The 18,872-nt window shown below is 42.8% G+C and overlaps 1 protein-coding gene across 2 annotated transcripts in view; it reads right to left on the minus strand.

Annotated features, from left to right (window-relative positions):
* The window catches only part of COL4A4 (collagen type IV alpha 4 chain), a 127,958-nt gene that overhangs the window by 52,379 nt on the left and 56,707 nt on the right, over nt 1–18,872 (minus strand). For both annotated transcript variants that reach the window (XM_066346605.1, XM_066346606.1), the window contains exons 16-27: nt 18,435–18,479; nt 18,018–18,071; nt 17,143–17,212; nt 16,476–16,580; nt 13,914–14,078; nt 10,863–10,952; nt 9,775–9,938; nt 7,803–7,875; nt 6,720–6,826; nt 4,479–4,662; nt 2,560–2,628; nt 342–449 (exon numbers count right to left, since the gene is read on the minus strand). In XM_066346605.1, coding sequence (XP_066202702.1) covers nt 342–449; nt 2,560–2,628; nt 4,479–4,662; nt 6,720–6,826; nt 7,803–7,875; nt 9,775–9,938; nt 10,863–10,952; nt 13,914–14,078; nt 16,476–16,580; nt 17,143–17,212; nt 18,018–18,071; nt 18,435–18,479 — 1,234 coding nt within the window. The remainder of the gene's footprint in view (nt 1–341; nt 450–2,559; nt 2,629–4,478; nt 4,663–6,719; nt 6,827–7,802; nt 7,876–9,774; nt 9,939–10,862; nt 10,953–13,913; nt 14,079–16,475; nt 16,581–17,142; nt 17,213–18,017; nt 18,072–18,434; nt 18,480–18,872) is intronic.

Raw genomic sequence — 18,872 nt, forward strand, 5'->3', positions numbered from 1 at the left:
TGGGCACCTTTCACAGGAAAATAAATTGTCATTTTGTATTTCCTAAAAGCCTCTGATGTCTCCCTAATTGCTTGCATTCTCTTGTCAAGTAGTCTGTCTGGACTGAGCAGTTTTTTTACAACCTCATCGGCCAATAATGGCCTATAATTCATGCTTCAAGGGAGAGGAGCCGAAAACGCACAATATTGTCACAACTTGAAAGTTATCGAAACACAACTAAGATCCTAATGTATCAACAAAAACCACTTCCCCGTCATTTGGGGAGCTCGGAGCCACTTCCTTCCTCAGATCGCCCCGTTTTAGAAGTGAGCGACATTCCTAATGGAAAGCACTTCCCTTACCAGGCGGACCGGGTATTTTTGATATCCCTGGTTTGCCACGCCGACCTTTCTGCCCATCAAAGCACCTCGGCCCGGGAGCACCTGGAGGCCCTGGAAATCCCTTCGGACCTAAAAAATAACAACAAACAGGGACTCAATAAGACACAAATCAAGCAAGAACAAAATAAGGTGATTTTTAAAAAACCTATGTGAAGTCTTTTTAAGAGTATTTCTACTTGACAGCAGTAAAGGCAATGTCCTAGCTTGGGTTACACAACCGTTTATGGGTCAAAAACTCCACGAAAGCGTCTCATAGGCAGTGACTGGGTTAAGGTCGTTCTCAGAAGCCATTCTGTAAAGGAATTCCTCCTGAATGCCTTTGGGGTGAAAAGCACCACTCGGATGACTCTTTTGGTGCCGCCCCATACTGGGTCTCAAACACAACTGTCCAAGCATGGCCGGTCCTTGTGGGAGGGCAGAGGCGGTGGCCAGTGTGTGCCCTGAAGAGAAGACACCAGAGTAAAGGCAGAAACCTACTCCTGCCTGCACCTTACTGCATTTGCCCTTCAAGAAAGCACAGGCCAAAAGCACCCGCAAGCAGAACTGAGGGTGTTTTAAAACGTTCTGTGAGACCTCAGTTAAAATAACTTACAAATCATGAGTTTTAAGTGTGAGTGTTCACTTCCCATGAAGTGAAAACTGCTGAAAGTCATCATTAGCTGTTTTTATCCATCGATGACCAAGTGTCAGTAAATGTGAAAATGATCATTCAAATCTGTCAACCAGCAATGCACCTGTCCACTGATGTAGAATTACATCACACCTGGCCCTGGCCCTGGCCCTGTGCTGGACGGAGTGTAGTTCCCACGTTTGCTCTGGGGCTTGGTCCCGTGACTTGCGGTGGCCAATAGGACATTGACCACCATGAAGCAATGAGAGGCGTGCACTCTGCCCGTACAGCTGAGCTGCCCTCTTGCATCTCTGCAATCCCATGAAACGGGCGCATGCTGGCCCCACAGTGCCCTGATGTTGCAGACCTGAGCATGAACTGGAGCCAGGGACCATGTCAATAGACACCTTCTTAGATCAGCTGAACCCCAGCTAACTGGCAGACCCATAAGAGAGGAAATAGATATTTGTTGTTGCAATCTACTGTGATTTTAAGGTTATTGTAAGGTATTTTTCCCTGCCGAGAAGGAAGGAAGGGGGCCGGAGCCACAAAGTGCGGAATAATAAAAGGCTTTATTGAGTACAGCGCGCATCCCCCCCCCCCCCACGAGGTTCCCTGGCCCTGAGGAAAGATGGAGGCCAGGGAAGTCACAAGTGGTGACCCGTGTGGGAGATATTTAAAGGGTCCCTAGGGTGGTCGAGCTAATATGATGTGGTGAAATCTCACTGGCTGGCAGACGGTCACTGTTTTCCAAAGGGCTCCAGGGAAGTTTCTTTTGGCACGCTTGGTTGTGGGCGGTCCTAGCCAAAGTTCGCAGGTCTGACCTTTCCCATTATACTTTCCCATTATCCACCGACCTTATAGTTATCACACAATGTTATTGTAACAAAAGCTATTTATTGGCTCAGAGGGCGGCAGCAAGCCATTCATCATTCAACCTTTAAATAACGTTTGTCATGTAGACAAGAAATATTACCTTTAGTAGCTATGCTAGTGCTCAGTGGATCAATTTAAGAGAACTCTGAATAAATAAAAGAGAGTTAGGTAAAATTCCTTCTATAGACTTGGGGTCTAATTTAGCTGTAAAGAAGTGATTGACTCAAATGAAGTGATCTGATGAACGTGCAATCAGGGATGCAGGTATGTGAGCATTGTTCAGACTCTTTCTGGTCAGAAGTCTGGGTCTCTTACAAAGCAGAAGAAAGTAAAACTTATAATCAGTAAGCAAATTGCCATTTTTTACTCTTGGGACACAGGACTAGAAAGAAGATAAAATTTGAATACTCTTAAAGAGTCGCTGTTTTAACTAATATGTGATCAAGTCAAGGTAAAGTTTCTTGCACCGAGATATGAAAACCCGACGTGGACTGTGCTCAGACCAGTTGATTACAGACCCAATGTCAATTATTATAAATGCTGTTTTCCCATAGATGCTGTAGTCCCTCAGATCTGTGTAAGGATTTTAGAAGTAACTGACCACTTGCCTGTGGATTTGCTTTTGGTTTATCTACCTTCCTGGGTCTTTTATTCTGGGGAACGGGTAAGACAATAACTTCTCATTGATCATACCTGGAGGTCCATCAACGCCAGGAAGGCCTGGCCTCCCGGGGTAGCTGACGTTGCAGGAAATTGTACCACCTGAAATTTAAAAAAATAAAATAAAATAAAATAAAGGTATCACTGATAGCCCACTGCACTGTGAATCTCAATGACAACTGGATTAATATATTTTTCATAAAGTAAGTGTAGGTTTCAAGGGAAAATGACTCAAAAATATCACAGGTCACTTGAACTATTTTTATTTCAAATTTCTAGAAAATCTGCCCTAAAATTGGAACTTTCGATCTCCCGAGAAGTTATACACAGAAAGGGGGACTAAGAAAAAATATTGATTCCAACAGGCATCAGCCTTTAATAACAGAATACAGATGGGACTTAGAGACCCAGGGATGTCGAATACCATGGAGCCGGAAGTCTGGGTAAGTTCTTTTTTTTTTTTTTTTTTTTTTTTTTGTATTTTTCTGAAGCTGGAAACGGGGAGAGACAGTCAGACAGACTCCCGCATGTGCCCGACCGGGATCCACCCGGCACGCCCACCAGGGGGCGACGCTCTGCCCACCAGGGGGCGTCGCTCTGCCCACCAGGGGGCGTCACTCTGTTGCAACCAGAGCCACTCCAGCGCCTGGGGCAGAGGCCAAGGAGCCATCCCTAGTGCCCCGGCCATCTTTGCTCCAATGGAGCCTCGGCTGCGGGAGGGGAAGGGAGAGACAGAGAGGAAGGAGAGGGGGAGGGGTGGAGAAGCAGATAGGCGCTTCTCCTGTGTGCCCTGGCCGGGAATCGAACCCGGGACTTCTGCACGCCAGGCCGACGCTCTACCCCTGAGCCAACCGGCCAGGGCCCTGGGTAAGTCTGAAACAGCAGCACGCACCCGTGCCGAGTTCAGAAGACTCGGCTCCTAGTTCGGATGCAGGGGCCTGGCCAAATGAAGAGACTGGGCAAAATCTTACTACCAGCTACCACCTGTAGGGGGCCTGCCACGAGTCAGGCGCTTCAAACAGAGTGTCCCTTGTGTTTTCAGTGGCCCCGCACAGTGGCTAATTGTCATCCCCTATTTTAATCAGGGAGGGAAATAAGACTGCCAGCTTGTGTCTCCGAGTCCCGTTCTCCCTTAAAATGGGATGCTCCTCTTTTATCATAGAAGTAATATCTCATCATGTATTATTTCATGTGCTCTCAAATCAGAAACATCTGAGATGGTGAAAAATCATGTTAGATTTTGATGGGTCTCAGACCATGATTTTAAACCTTACCCAATCCCAAGGTATTTGCCTTTCTATGTTGTCAAATCAAGAGCTGAAGATACTATTTTCTGCTGAGATTCCACAACTAACAATGTAGCCCAAAGTACATGTACATATTACAAAAGAAAAGATCTTTAATAAGTCTTATTTCTAACCTTTTAAAACATTTCCAACTGTAATAGTGCAGATCATTTTATTGTTTGAAATTCATAAAACTGTCAAATATATTTAAAATCTCTTCTTTTTTCTCCCTAGAATGCTTACAAATGGGTTTTCAGGGATGATATGATGTGGTTTTTTTTTATAAAACACTAGTGGGGTTTTTTTTATTATAAAAATACACTGCCTTATCTTAAAACATTGTAAAATAGGTATTTTGAATATATGACTACACGTAATTTTAATGTGGTCAGGTTGTATAAGTTGATGCTGAGAAACGATGAAAGGCAGCTTTCATATGCCAAACGAAGCAATGAAAACATCTTAGCATTTTATGGACTTGTTGTAAATATTGATTATGCTGTCATGCTTTTATTTGTTTGACAATATTCAAGGTTCAACCAGCAGCTTAATGGTATTTTATTTAGCAGTTCTGCCATAACTAGAATAACTCTGCCCAGAAGAGAGGCTCACGTTAGCTTCCACGATGTCCCTCGACATACTGTCACACAGAACGTTCAAGATTACCTTTCTGTCCCTTCAAGCCAGCAAGACCCCGCTCGCCTGGGCGGCCTGGGGCTCCTGGCTGCCCCCTCTCTCCTGGGAGACCAGGAAACCCCAGTCCTGGAGACCCCCTAGGTCCGTCTCGGCCGGGGGTGCCCGGCCGGCCAGGAAATCCTTGATCACCTGGGACTGCGTCTTCATGGTCCCCCTGGGAAGGTTCAGATTGCAAGTTAATTATCAGCCTTTGGAGACCATGAACTCCAAGTAGTCACTGTCATAGGCTAATAAAACACATGCAGAAAGCTCCTCATTCCAGGAGACAGGGACTCAAGAACAAACGTAATTTAAAATAATTAACTTAGATCCTTCTTAATATTTTATATACATATTTACATATATATATATAGGTGATTGAGGTGTGTGTCTTATGCCTCAAACACACACACACACACACACACACATACACACAAAATAATTTGGTTGAGACATCTTAAACACAGAATAAAATTTTTTATGCAGAATTATTCTTTATTATTAAATATAATAAAATACAGAAATAAATAAATTAATGGAGGTAGTGAGCTTGGAAATTGAACATATTTGTATGCATCTGAAACTGGTTTCCTGCACTCTGTGAGAAGACACAGAGATTGTCCCCATCGCCCTCCACAGCCATGGACAAAGGCTGACCGATCCTTTCTTCTCTGGCATAAGAATTTGACATTTGGTTAACTGTCCACTTCTGTTTCTCTGAAAACTTCCTAAAAACTGCATGTCAACTACATTGCTAGGTAACCTTACTTGTGGTGAAATCAAACCCTGGCTGCAAAATTCGCTGCACCTTGGTCTGGAAGAACCGGAGAGACCTGGACAGTGCCCTTGCTGGGGCTTCCTTGAGCGGTGGCTCCCCAAAGCCCCAAGGCCCTTGTGGGGTCCCCACAGGCGCATGTGAAGGGAGCAGCCCGTATGGGGAAGGAGGCTTTCAAGTCAGGGCTGCTCACACAGGTGCCATAGGTGGGGCTCGTCTCCCTCACTCCAACCGAGTGCCCACCCCGACGCTGCCCTACTGAGCCCTGTGGCCCTATCCTTCTGAGTAGCTTGGTCCAAGATGTGATATATAATAATGAGCCTGAATTGTTTCAACGAATCAGGGAAGAACCCCACCACACATAGGTGTTATAGAAATTCCTCTCCCAATTTGATCAGTAAATATACTTTGGTTTTACATAATTAAATTAAAGTACATGATGACCATTGCCATTCAGTGACATTGGTTCTAAATAGTTTCTCAAACAAAAGAATAAATTAAACGGGAACTATCAAGTCTAGAGCAGAGATTATTCACATACTTGATACCAGCTGAATGACCAGAAAGCTATAAACATTATGTAACCTGGTTTCTAAACTTCTGTCTCTTAGTCACATGTGTTTTGTCTGAATGAGTTCCTATAAAATCAGGGCATGGTTCCTCCCTATGACAACACGGACTGGTGGAAGTTCCATGTGCTTTGGAATAAGGCAGACTGGAGTTTTCACTCCTGCTTAGTCTATTTGATAGATGAATGACTGAACCCCATACCGTAAGCCTCATTTTCTTACTGTAAAACAGGAGACAGAATTGCTTTTCAGAAGACTACTGCTATGAGTAAACATGTAGCTCACTTTTCGGAACATTGTAAACACTCAAAAATACCCCATACGCCCAAGATGGTCTGAATTCCTATGCATTGCAACTGGTCTCACAGTCTTGTTTTATGACTTCATTACCTACACATGGTCTCCACCCAAAACATGCTCGAAAATGCAGGAATATCATTTACCAATGGATTCCCCATCAGCCAATACATCAATTTAGTAGAATTGCACTGGCTTATCCTCTTTCTGCTGGCTACTTCCCTCAGGTGCTTCCTCACTAAGGAACAGAACTCAGGATTATCGAGACCTGTGCGCTCTCCTCCACCCCACAGTCAACTGAGCCGGCCTCAAGTCATTGGAGGCTTTGTAGGTACAAGGGGGAAAACTCACAAAGAATGGAGACCGAAAGTCCTGCTATGTCTTAACTGCCACTCATGATTTTAGACCATCTGCAATTATGCTGTTTCTTTTAAAACAATCACCCTTTTGTGGGAGTGAATCAAAGGTGACTGTGATTTACAGCATGTTAACACGTCACCGAGTCACAGCTGTTTAAATTGAGAAGAGGAAAACAGGTGCATCGTGCCCATGTTAGAAAGTGAGCTTCTATAGCAGAAGAATTATACATACTGGGGGTCCTGGATCACCTTTTGCTCCAGCCTGTCCATCCCAACCATGCTGTCCTGGCTGCCCTGGAAGTCCTGGGAGCCCATCAGGACCTCTGTCTCCTTTTCGCCCTGGGAACAAAAGCCAAAAGGATATTCAAGCTCTTATCAGGAGTCAGTAGAGTAGAAGAAAACTTGGGACTAAATATAAAGACATGATCTTGACTCTGTGTGAGCTGGCAGAGATTCCTCTGAGTGTCTCCGCTGACTACGTCACACAAGAACCACTGTGCAGAAGTCAAAGGGGAGAATGATAATTGCCAAACCCACTGAATCTTCTATTTGGGAAACATTCCTCTTCTCAACTTGACAAAGAGGTTCTGTATGGAGATACCAATCACAACCGCATCCTCCCCTGCTTGTGTGCCATCAAACAAAGCCCTCCATCTCCTGGCCGGAGTGAACGGGAGAGGGTCCGTCCTCGGGCACTTGTCCCAGGCCAGTCCAATCCTTCCTCAATGTTTTTTTCTAACTGGAGCTGAGAAGGTAGAGCTCTTTTTTACATCTGGTTGTGGGAGCTTGGAGCTGCCTGGAGCATGTACTCAGAGCCCAGAGAAAGCTGATCTTGGGTGAAAAATGCAGATGGCACAACAAAATATGTAAGATGCAGGGAGACGTAGTTGTCCCATGCAAACCCTATATCTAACCTTTCAAATTGTGTATAATTAACCAATCAATTACTGTTTTTTCTTAAAATACTTCAAGCTGGATTTCTGTCACAACCCAAATATTCTTGATTAATTCATGATACTATAACTCAGTGAATAAACACTAGGTAAATCAAAGGAGGGCTTGTTTTAGACTCAAATTCACAACAATGAAAAATTTTAAAGGTGACTAAAGGAGCCTTTGTGTTTTCAAATAAGAGATAGAAGATTTGAGGCTCAACATTCACACAACTCAATGAAGGGCAGATAGTATTTTGTAAGAAATCTCAATAATCTTAAGTCTCATCGTAGAATTGATCTGTGGCCACAGGGGAAATGACTAGAAGAGGATGGTTCATACATCATTCGTCGATGGCAGCTGAGTGATTAACGAGGCTCACCTTTAACTCTTGACACAACCATGTCTCCTTTATCTCCTCTGTTGCCAGGTGGTCCTGGGGCACCAGGGTTCCCCTTGGTGAAAGATAACAGCAACAGATCATCAGTTTAGTTGTGTTGGGTCAAAGATTATTGACATTCGTGTATATCGAAGCTCTCTCATCTTTCCTTCTAACCACCTGTTCTAGATGCTGGCTTGGCATGCTCGATCTCATTCTCTTCCTTGCCTACTGCGGTGGGCACTACATTACAAAACTGAGGCTCTTGAACTGCATGTAAAAGCTGGTGGATCTGAACTAGGTCGATACCAAAGTCAACAGATATTTGTCAAGAGCGACTGGCTGGTTGTGATAATGTACTAGGGTTATGTACGATATCACTGGGGGAAGCCGAGTGAAGGGTCCAGGGGCGTCCTCTTCAGGATTGTGTAACTTCTTATAAGTAAAACTTTATTTCAAAATAAAGATTTATAATTAAAAAGAAAACTTTTAAAGCTAGCTGGGGCTTTGTAATGCAGAATTGAAAGGACAGGGGTAGGTTAACCACAGCTGTGTGCCACGAGAGCCAAAAACAGAGGTGTAGAGATACATTTGTCATTAAAGAGACTGATACTGAGGGAAGTGAATGGAAAGAGAAGGAAAAATAAGGACCTTCAGCCTGACCAGGCGGTGGCGCAGTGAATAGAGCATCGGACTGGGATGTGGAGGACCCAGGTTCGAGACCCCAAGGTCGCCAACTTGAGGCGCAGGCTCATCTGGTTTGAGCAAAAGCCCACCAGCTTGAACCCAAGGTCACTGGCTCCAGCAAGGGGTTACTCAGTCAGCTGAAGGCCCGCGGTCAAGGCACATATGAGAAAGCAATCAATAAACAACTAAGGTGTTGCAACACACAATGAAAAACTAATGATTGATGCTTCTCATCTCTCTCCATTCCTGTCTGTCTGTCCCTGTCTATCCCTCTCTCTGACTCACTCTCTGTCTCTGTAAAAAATAAATAAATAAATAAATTTAAAAAAAAAAATAAGGACCTTCAGTATAGTCAATATATTCCTCTGGATAGCAAGCAAACAACTAATTCTGAATAATGGGGTCTTCATCTTTTGACCCCAATTGCTCTGATACTGGAGTATTTGGGTCATGTTTGTATAGGTCTTGTATATTACCAAATAGCAAGCCATGTCAGAAATCTAGAACCCTGTTGAAGATATATTGGAGTGGACAAGCATTCTAGTAAATACAGTTATAGAAACACTAAACATGGCTGAAGATAATTTCTCGGGTAATAACCAAGAAGCACAGGCAAGAATTTGGAAGGAGGCAAACATGACTGAGCAGATAATTTGCTTGGCTCCCGCACAGGCCTCAATGCCTTATTTTCATTCAATCTCACAATGTGGTGAAGGAAGCAAGCTGATTATCTCTTTAACTGGCCCTTGCTAGTTTATAAGCAGGAAGTGTAAAGGGGAAAAGGAACCAGAGAGATGAACACAATGGCAGTGTCAGTGAGAAGGTAAAGAAGCCAGAAAACGTACCCAACAGACATAAAAACCAAAATGGACATAATGGTTGGGAGCCCTTTCATGTAGAGAAAATATAGCTACACACACACACAGAGACACACACAGACGCACACACACACACCAGCCACTTAATAGCCCCCCCAAACATCACTGTGTGTAACAATGTCTATGAGTCATCAACAAAGTGAGTGGAACAAATTTCTTAGTAGAAATAGCCAAACTTGACCAGAAAGAAACTTCCTAGAACATAACAGGTGCTCAATAAATATGAGTCAAATGGATGGATAGATGGACAGATACATAAATGAATGAATACAGATGATTGAAGGGGCATTAATATATTTTTAGATTCAAAACAGAAAACATATATCATACTATAAATTAGAAACAAATCGAACAGAGTTCTATCTCTCTCTATTTAACTAGAAAGATTGTGACTGGTAAGAGTTACTCACTGGTGGCCCTGGAGATCCTTCAGCACCAGGAGGTCCTGGGTGACCTTTTGCTCCGGGCCACCCAGGGAGCCCCATGTCCCCCTTACTACCCTGCCTCCCAGGGAGTCCTGGAGGGCCTGGGGAGCCCACGGGGCCAGGCTTGCAGGCACAGAGCCCCACGTTTCCTAGACAGAGGATGAAAGGCAGCTTCGTCATATTTCCTGAATAAAATCCCAATAAAGTCTTTACTCTACAGAACAAATAGCAACTATAAATATAGAAAGGGGCTGGTGTTCACAATTCTCCTAGCAGACAACTGATTTAGCGTGATGTGGGGGTGCCCAGGCATGGTCTATACGGGGTGGATATATCATTTCTACACAAATGGGCTATTTTGAGTCTTAATAAACTCATCCTGACAAATCCAAGGGGAAAAGCTGATGTCCAATTATACTTAAGAAACTTTTAAAAACAAGAAACCTTCTTATTTTTAAGAGTTGAAAAATCTGTTATTTGGTTCCTACTGCAAAGGTTTCTTCATTGGTTCCTGCTGAAGACTCCACAACAGAAATTTATGGTTGAGCACAAACCATGAACATTTCAAGAAATAACTTCACTGAACATTAAAAGTGACAATTCACTACACTGTATTTTTTTAATCATCAGAAAATTTAGTCTTAAAAAAGAGTCTTTAAGATCGTTCGACTTCTCAGCCCCCATAGCCACCTGACTCGGTTGGTCAAAAGTCACCAAATGATTTAGGGTAGAGAAATGAGCATTTGATGGGTCTGGGAGATACAGGGGAAATTGAAATAAAAGGTCAATACTGTCCTCTCTCTGTTTCTTTTAAGAAATCGAGAGAATCTTATGGAAAAGTTACCACATTGAGGCAAATTTCATGGTTTCTCCTTTCTACTCTAAGCTATGAAGATTCGACTTTTCAGTAAGGTCGAATCATATGATGAGCACATAATAAAGTAGAGTCCTTGTGAGGAATAACTAAGGTGAGGGACACATCTACACAAAATACTACACTGTCTGTGTCAACAATGCTGCCCAGTCCTGTAGGTCATTGTCTTCTAGAAAGTCTACCTCTGATGCATACTTGCCTTTTTCTCCTTTTGAGCCTCTTCTTCCGGGGGGGCCCATTTTGCCTTTGAATCCTTGTGGTCCAGGGTACCCAGCACTACAATATATAACTTCGTAGTGGGGGGAGGGGTGGGCAGAGAGAATGACACAGTGTTTGTGAATGTCTCCTACAGAACGAGTCAAAGTGTCTCTTTCACTCACATCTTCCCCTCAGCCCCATTCTTTCTTCCATTTCTTTTGATTCTTTCTCTCTGATATAAGAATAGAACGTACCATTGCCACATCATGCTTCTGCTACCAGAACCTTTGGTAAAGCCATCCTAACCTCTGCACTAACTAGTGGGGTGCAGAGCAAGGCCAGAGACAAAACAAACAAACCCAAAGTAAATAAACAAGAAACTAAGAGTAGGTGTATCACAAAGACCTTTCCCCCTCTTCAAGTATTAATAACGAACTAATGAAGGAAGCCTACGGCAGAGCTCGGATAGGAACTATTTAGAGATAGCTGATTGAAAGATGACAGGATGCAAACAATAAACTGCTTATTCTCTCCCCATTCCAGTAATATAACATACAGTAGAAAATATTATTTTTTTTAAAAAAAAGGCATAAACCTTAAAACAAAGAAAAGGAAACAATGAGAAAAAAATGGAAAAAAAAAAAAAAAAAAACTTGAGCAACCCCTAAAGAACTGAATTCAAAGCAGGCAGTCAGGAAAGCAAAGAAAGAACCCAATTTGTATCAGAAATCCCTCCCAAAGTTCAGGAATTGGGACCTCTGAAGTAGAATGACAATGAGGCCCCAAACAAAATAATTTGTTAAAGGTAAAGTCAATCTCTAAGACCCCCGTCTCAAAAGTCGCAGCAGAATAAAACAAAAATGGAGGAAACTGCAGTAGGAAGAAAGCTGGAAAAGAAGCTAAATCGTTTAATAAGCAGGGGAAGGGAGGCATTTTATCCTTGAAACAGGAACTGGCTACTGCAAAAGGCAACATTAAAAGAGAAGACGAGCAACAGTGAAATCCTTGGAAATTAAAAAAAATTGTGTGCTAGCAAAAGTTTAAAAATTCAGGAGCAGAGCTGGAAGATGGAGTTGAGAAAATCTCCTTGCACATGTTACAGAAACATTGTGAGGAATAATAGAATCAAGATTTTGAAAAAGAGACATGTAGGTTCAACACTCTGACATGTCTATTGAGTCCAGAAAGAGAAAAAGAGGAGGGGGCAGAATTTTTTTTTTTAGAAATGATAGATTTGTGTTGGGTTGAAACTGCACACTGTTGTCTACAAATAGATGCAGCTTGACCCACTCCAAAAGGCAAATCATTGTGAAATTTAAGGACATCAGAAACAAAGAAAAACTCATCAACTTCTGAGGAAAATCAATTCCAAACAAATGATCAAGTATCTACACAGGAAGCTAGACGGCAATAAAAAATGCTTTCAAAATCCAGAGGGAAAAATATTTCCAGCTAAGCATTTTATACTCAAACTATTGATCAAATTTTGCAGTAGATTAATGCCATTTTCAGATAAGAAAGATTCCCTCAAATTTACACTTTTTCTCAGGAAGTATAATGAGAAGGAAACAAATATGCAAGTTGTGGAAAACAGTGAGAGAGAGAGAGAGAGAGAGAGAGAGAGAATTCCCAGGATAATGGTGAAAACAGATCTCAAGACAGTATATCAGCAGCAGATTAAAAATGTACCTTGACCTGATATGAACAGGTCAAAAGCTCCATGAGAGATTTATTCAAAAAGCTAACACTGATAGAAGACAGGGTGGGGCAAAAAGTAGGTTTACAGCTGTTCATATGGAAGATAATACAATAATAAATAAATAATAATACAAGAATAAACTGTGTTTTGCATACTCACAACTGTAAACGTCCTTTTGCTCCACCCTCTATTTAATGAGTCATAATGTATCATTGGGAGTTTTATATTATCCTAGGTGGGCTGAGGTTGAATTAGCAAACACACAAATTAAATAAGACAGTTGTTAACAAAACGTTGTACTGGAAAAGTCATGATATATAGTATTATATGGCTGGATTGGCGAATAGCATTTTATAACTATTCACTGTGAACACTGCATAGTATTAACTAAAATTATGATACTAATGTTATTTTCCAGTGTGCACGTGTGTGGTTAGGAGCACAGGGGAAGAGAGCTGAAGTCATTTTGTATAGCTGGGAGTCAAAAGATAACACTCAAACCAAAAAATTAAGAAATAACAGTCTAGCCCTGACAGGTTGGTTCAGTGGTAGAGCATCGGCCCGTGTGTGGATGTCCCAGGTTCAATTCCTGGCCAGGGCTAGACACAAAGGAGAAGCACCCATCTGCTTCTCCACCCTTCCCCCTCTCCTTTCTATCTCTCTCTTCCCCTCATGCAGCCAAGGCTCCATTGGAGCAAACTTGGCTCTAGGTTGCTCAAACTTGCAACCTAGAATAACTCGGGTTGCAACTGAACAACGCCCCAGATGGGCAGAGCTTCATCCCCTAGTGGGCTTGCAGGGTGGATCACGGTCAAGCACATGCAAGAGTCTGGTCTCTCTGCTTCCCCTCTTCTCACTTCAGAAAAATACAAAAAAAAAAAAAAAAAAAAAAAAAAAAAAAAAAAAAAAAAAAAAAAAAAAAAAAGAAGTAATAATCCAAGTATGTTGAATGGCAACACAGAGACAGACAACGAAAGGCCCAGGCAGGAACAGGAGAAGGCGTTATCTGGGATGAGAGTCCACCATGACCAGCTTTGTCGAACTGTTCGACTCCTAAGCCAGGCCCACATATAGCTCTGATAAAAATTAAAACTACATTTAAAAAACAAAAATTGTTCCAATTTACAAAATTCTACCATCCCACTTCAACTCTCCACCAAATAGTTTCCTATGCATTCATGGACGTGGATAGCCCAATGCCAGTTTTCTTTCTGGCGTAGTCATCATACTAACTTGGCTCAGGGAATATGGAAATATTTCCTTAAATGTTTAGAAAAATCCCATTTTTCTGAACGGTACGACAAATAAGAAATTCAACATCAGTGCTAACGACTGTCAGTGAGGAGCTCTTACCATCTGATCCTGGAGGTCCCTGAAGTCCGGGGGCCCCGGGCGGCCCAGGGGGCCCCGGGTTCCCAGGTCTTCCCGGAGCCAGGTCAGGTCTCCCAGGAACACCAGCTGCCCCCGGAACTCCGGGGTGACCGGGAAGCCCTGGCGGCCCAGGGGGCCCCATCGTACCTCCGAGAGAAATCAAGAATGAAAACCACATATGTTCTCAGATTAAACTTTTCTGTAGAAGAAACCAAATCAGTACATTCTTTGTGGGGCTGTGGAAGTTTTTAAAGGGGAAAAAAATGTAAACTAAAAAAAAAAAAAGAACTAAAAACCCCAGGCATTAAAACGCCTCCCCAGCCATGAAACAAGCACACAAGTGGAAACAAACAGGTTTGGGAAATCAGATAGATCGTCTTCCCTTTTTCCAACTCTTTAGCACTATTGGAAAAGAAACATATATTACCTAATTTAAATTATTTTTTTCAGTCTTTCCACCTTGATGACTTGACAAAAATCATACCCATAGGCACATAGGCACATTCAGCGAGTAAAGAAACAGGCTCACATAGCCATCTATGTTTCCAGGACATACATGTCACAGCAACCGAGGCTGCTGGGGAGCCACAGAGGTGTCGGATTTGAACTTGGCCTGTTCCTCTCCGGCCACAGCTATTTAACTTCTCTAATCCTATCTGTCTGTCTCAGAGGCCTGTTCCGAGGATTCAATAAAATACTTCACAGAAGCAGCTTAGTGCACTATCTGGCCGTCACACGTGCTCATGGAATGACTGCTGACCAAAGAGGACTCCGAGGACTTGCACAGTCCCGGGCCCAGTGAGCCCAGGCTGTGATATCTACGCAGTACGTGAACTAAACAAAGCTCCGCCGCCCTTGGGGCTGTCGGACCCTCCAAAGTAGAAGCTAAACCCGCGAGAATTCAACAAGAATGCTGCAGTTGACAGTGGACAATCTCAAGAAACTTCTTAATCCTTTCAATAAATCCAGAAACGAGTGAAACTGCTTCTATTCAAAACTATTTTCACGTGTTTAATCAGGTCTCCTGGGTTTGACCGAACGTGAATATCCTCTAATTTTCTCTTCCTGATCTGACTAGGAACAGCAACCAGCCCAGCACTTGGAGGTCAGAGTCCCTAGGTAAGGAGTCGGGAAACTTCATGGCTGAGAGAGCCATGAACGCCACATATTTTAAAATGTAATTCCGTGAGAGCCATACAATGACCCATGTATGTTACGCATTATCCAATAAAAATTTGGGGTTGTCCCGGAGGACAGCTGTGATTGGCTCCAGCCACCCGCAACCATGAACATGAGCGGTAGAAAATAAATGGATTGTAATACATAAGAATGTTTTATATTTTTAATGTTATTATTTTTTTTATTAAAGGTTTGTCTGCGAGCCAGATGCAGCCATCAGAAGAGCCACATCTGGCTCGCGAGCCATCGGTTCCCGACCCCTGGGCTAGGTCAATAGAACAATTTCCTAGGGTCTTCACCAAATATGACAGTGAGCAATAGGGGAGGTTTTCTCTGTTTGGTTAGTTTTTTTTTTTGAAGATGAAGAGAGAGGGATTGTTGTTTCACTGTTTGTTTGTTTTTAACTAAGTTTAAATAAAAATTTTACTTTTACTCGCAATTTGTATTTCTACATTTGATATATTAGATTTAAGCTGGGGTCCAGGTGGACAAAGTCATTTTGACAATTAGAAGTCAAGAGGGAGAGCCCTTCTATAGGGGGTGGGACAGGCCAGAAGAAACACTCCAAACTGAGCAGCGGTTTCCACATCTCGCCGGCAAGTGATGTTCCTGCGGAGGCTGTTACTCCTCCGTGTTCCCCACCACACCCCTGGGATCCTGATGAAATGTTCCTGAGGTGTGGCCCAGGCACCTGGATTTCTTCCAAGTCAGTGATTCACCAGTTGGAATTCAGTGGTTCTTAACCTTGGCTGTACTTGAGGAACATGAGGCATTTTTGTAACAGCAGATGCCTGGGTCCGTCCCCTGGCGTGTACAACATTCTTGGTCTGGGGTAGGCACAGCGCTCAGGGTTTCTGAAATGCTCCTAAAGCTGATTTCAGTCTCCACTAGCGCTGAGAACCGCTGGTGTGGATGACGATGTCGCAGACCTGCTTTATAAAAGCCAGTGGAGGCCCTGGCCAGTTGGCTCAGCGGCAGAGCATAGGCCCGGCATGTGGAAGTCCTGGGTTCGATTCCCGGTCAGTGCACACAGGAAAAACACCCATCTGCTTCTCCACCCCTCCCTCTCTCCTTCCTCTCTGTCTCTCTCTTCCCCTCCCGCAGCCAAGGCTCCATTGGAGGAAAGTTGGCCCGGGCACTGAGGATGGCTCCATGGCCTCTGCCTCAGGCACTAGAATGGCCTGGGTTGCAGTGGAGCATCGCCCCCTAGTGGGCATACTGGGTGGATCCTGTTCAGGCACATGCGGAAGTCTGTCTGACTGCCACCCCGCTTCTAACTTTGGAAAAATACAAAAATAGATAGATAGATAGATAGATAGATAGATAGATAGATAGATAGATAGATAAAAGCCAGCAGATCCCTACCTGGACACGCTTGTCCTGGTTGACCTGGGGGACCAGGGGGACCAGGGAGTCCAACATCCCCCATTTCTCCAGAGCGGCCAGGGAGTCCTGGATCTCCCGGAGGGCCTGCCCAAAGCAATGGACTTGTGAACATAATAAACGCATATCTACGTTTTAAAATCCACACACAATTACTCTTTGTGAGGCTTGCTGAAATGCAATGAGGAAACCGTTTTTGCAGTTTCTCCCCACATTATAAATGTCCTAGCTTAGAGCTGAGCCTTCTTCTGCCACCGCTCTGCGGACACGTGGACTTGGAGTGGCACTGTGTGCCACTGATTTAAGCTGCTTTTGTCTTGGAAGCACCAGCTTGGCAGAACTTAGTCAAATGGTTCTACACCAATTTCAATAACTACAAACCCCTACTTTCTGAAAGGTGACATAATAAAAATCCCAGCACACAGTTCACATACTAAATAAAATAAAAGGTGATGTCTTGTGCCGGTACAGGTGAGCTGAGATGCACATTTCTGCGCCTGTACTTGTATAACTATGTGTCAATGCTCAAGTTTATACAGCGAACCTGCCTATGTGCAAACTAAGGGAACGCCGGGCCACAGTCTTTCTGTCGGGGCCGCTGAAACCCCGTTTCCAAATAATTAATGGGAGAACTGAACGAAAGACCAACCTTTGAATGGAAGAGGAGGAGTTGCCGAAACACCTGGTGGTCCCGTGCGCCCACGATCTCCGGGGTCCCCCTGAAATCGTTCATTCATTGACTTTCTTAGAAATATTAATATTTGTCTCCTGTTGCCTAGCGTTAAATAAATATCAGAAGGACCAAGCGTGCATTCATATAGGAAATAATGATGATAGGCTGACTAGAGAAATAAATAGTTCATGGACTTCTAGGAAAAACAAAGGCATTCAACCTCCTACCTATTCATATATATATATATATATATGATATAAGCAGAAATCAATAATCAACTAGCAAAGTTCTTTCAAAAGAAAAAAAAATGTTTTAAACTCCAATAAAGTTATTCCATACTCACAGATACTCTGAAGTCATGACATTTTGTAAATATACCATGAGCATTAACGTCTCTAGGGCAAACAGTTTCCTCAGCCACAAGATCTGAATGTACATTTTATTTTAGCAGCAAAAGGGGTGCCCCTTAACTGTGTCCCCATAATGCTACCATGGTTGTCCTAGGGACGTGCTGAGTATGAGGCCTCAGAGGTTGCAAAGGAGAAGAAAAATTCAGTGACTGCAAAAGCCCAGCGTGCACCATGCTCCCTCTGTTTTTAACTGTGATGCTGTGAGATCCTCATGGAATTTTAAAAATTTCCTCGTTATTCACCTCCGAAAGCATCATGGCTCAAATGTAAAACGTAATAATTACAACATACAGTAAAATAATATACACAAAACAAACTCTGTCTCTTTTAAAAGTTATATTTTCAAATCATTCTTTGAAATATGTTTTTAAAAAATACATTAGATAACATAAGGGGTGTAGAATTTTGTCAGGCGGTACTCAAAGAGGTTCACTTTCTTACCTTTGGGCCAGGAAATCCGAATGGCCCAGGATTTCCAAACAGTCCTTGTTCCCCCTATAAATAACCAGAAACATGACATTTCTATAAAAAAAATAAGTGATTGGGTGACAAGCTATCTCACTGCCGTTTCATTTGAATGACACATGCTCATGAGGACTCCGTGCAGATCCTTAACATCTCCGCCCTGCGTTTGGGTCGCAGCAGTTCTGTGCTGCGGTTTCTGCACCCGTAGCCAAATCATGTAATTCGCAAAGTGAATTTGTCTCTTTCCAATCATGTACAGCATGCGTGTTCACGTACACTAGTAAGGCTTTTGAAATGTCCCCACACTCACTGACTGGTACAGCTTTTGAATGACACTCAATTGCATTTACTAACAAAAATGTATTTGTCATCTCTATAATGGTGTACGTTTACCTTTAATCCTGGGAAACCTGGAAATCCATGAGAGCCAGGCTCGCCCTAATAAAGTCAGAAAAATCAACACAAACAGATTTAAATCCAGAAGCACACACCAGTTCAAGGAATCACAGTTCACATTATGAGATTGCTCCACAGGTATTTTATCTCCTCTGCAAAGGTAGTTGAATAAAAGGAAAGAAATAAGAAGCAGATCCCATTTCTTTATATCATCTAACTATTTTCATTGGTCTTTAGTCTTCTTTTTTAAAAAATGTATATCCTTGCCAGTGCTTTAAATCAAGGACATATTTTTGTTGTTTCTCTTCATTTTAGTTGAACTTAATGTTTGCACTGGGCTAAACATCCTTGAAATCATTGCAATATAATTTGCCTAGAGATTGATAGTTGTTCCATGCATTCGCAGCAATAAAAATTACCATCGAAACAAATGTC

Source organism: Saccopteryx leptura, chromosome 7 (genome assembly GCF_036850995.1).
Source record: "Saccopteryx leptura isolate mSacLep1 chromosome 7, mSacLep1_pri_phased_curated, whole genome shotgun sequence".
NCBI lineage: Eukaryota > Metazoa > Chordata > Mammalia > Chiroptera > Emballonuridae > Saccopteryx > Saccopteryx leptura.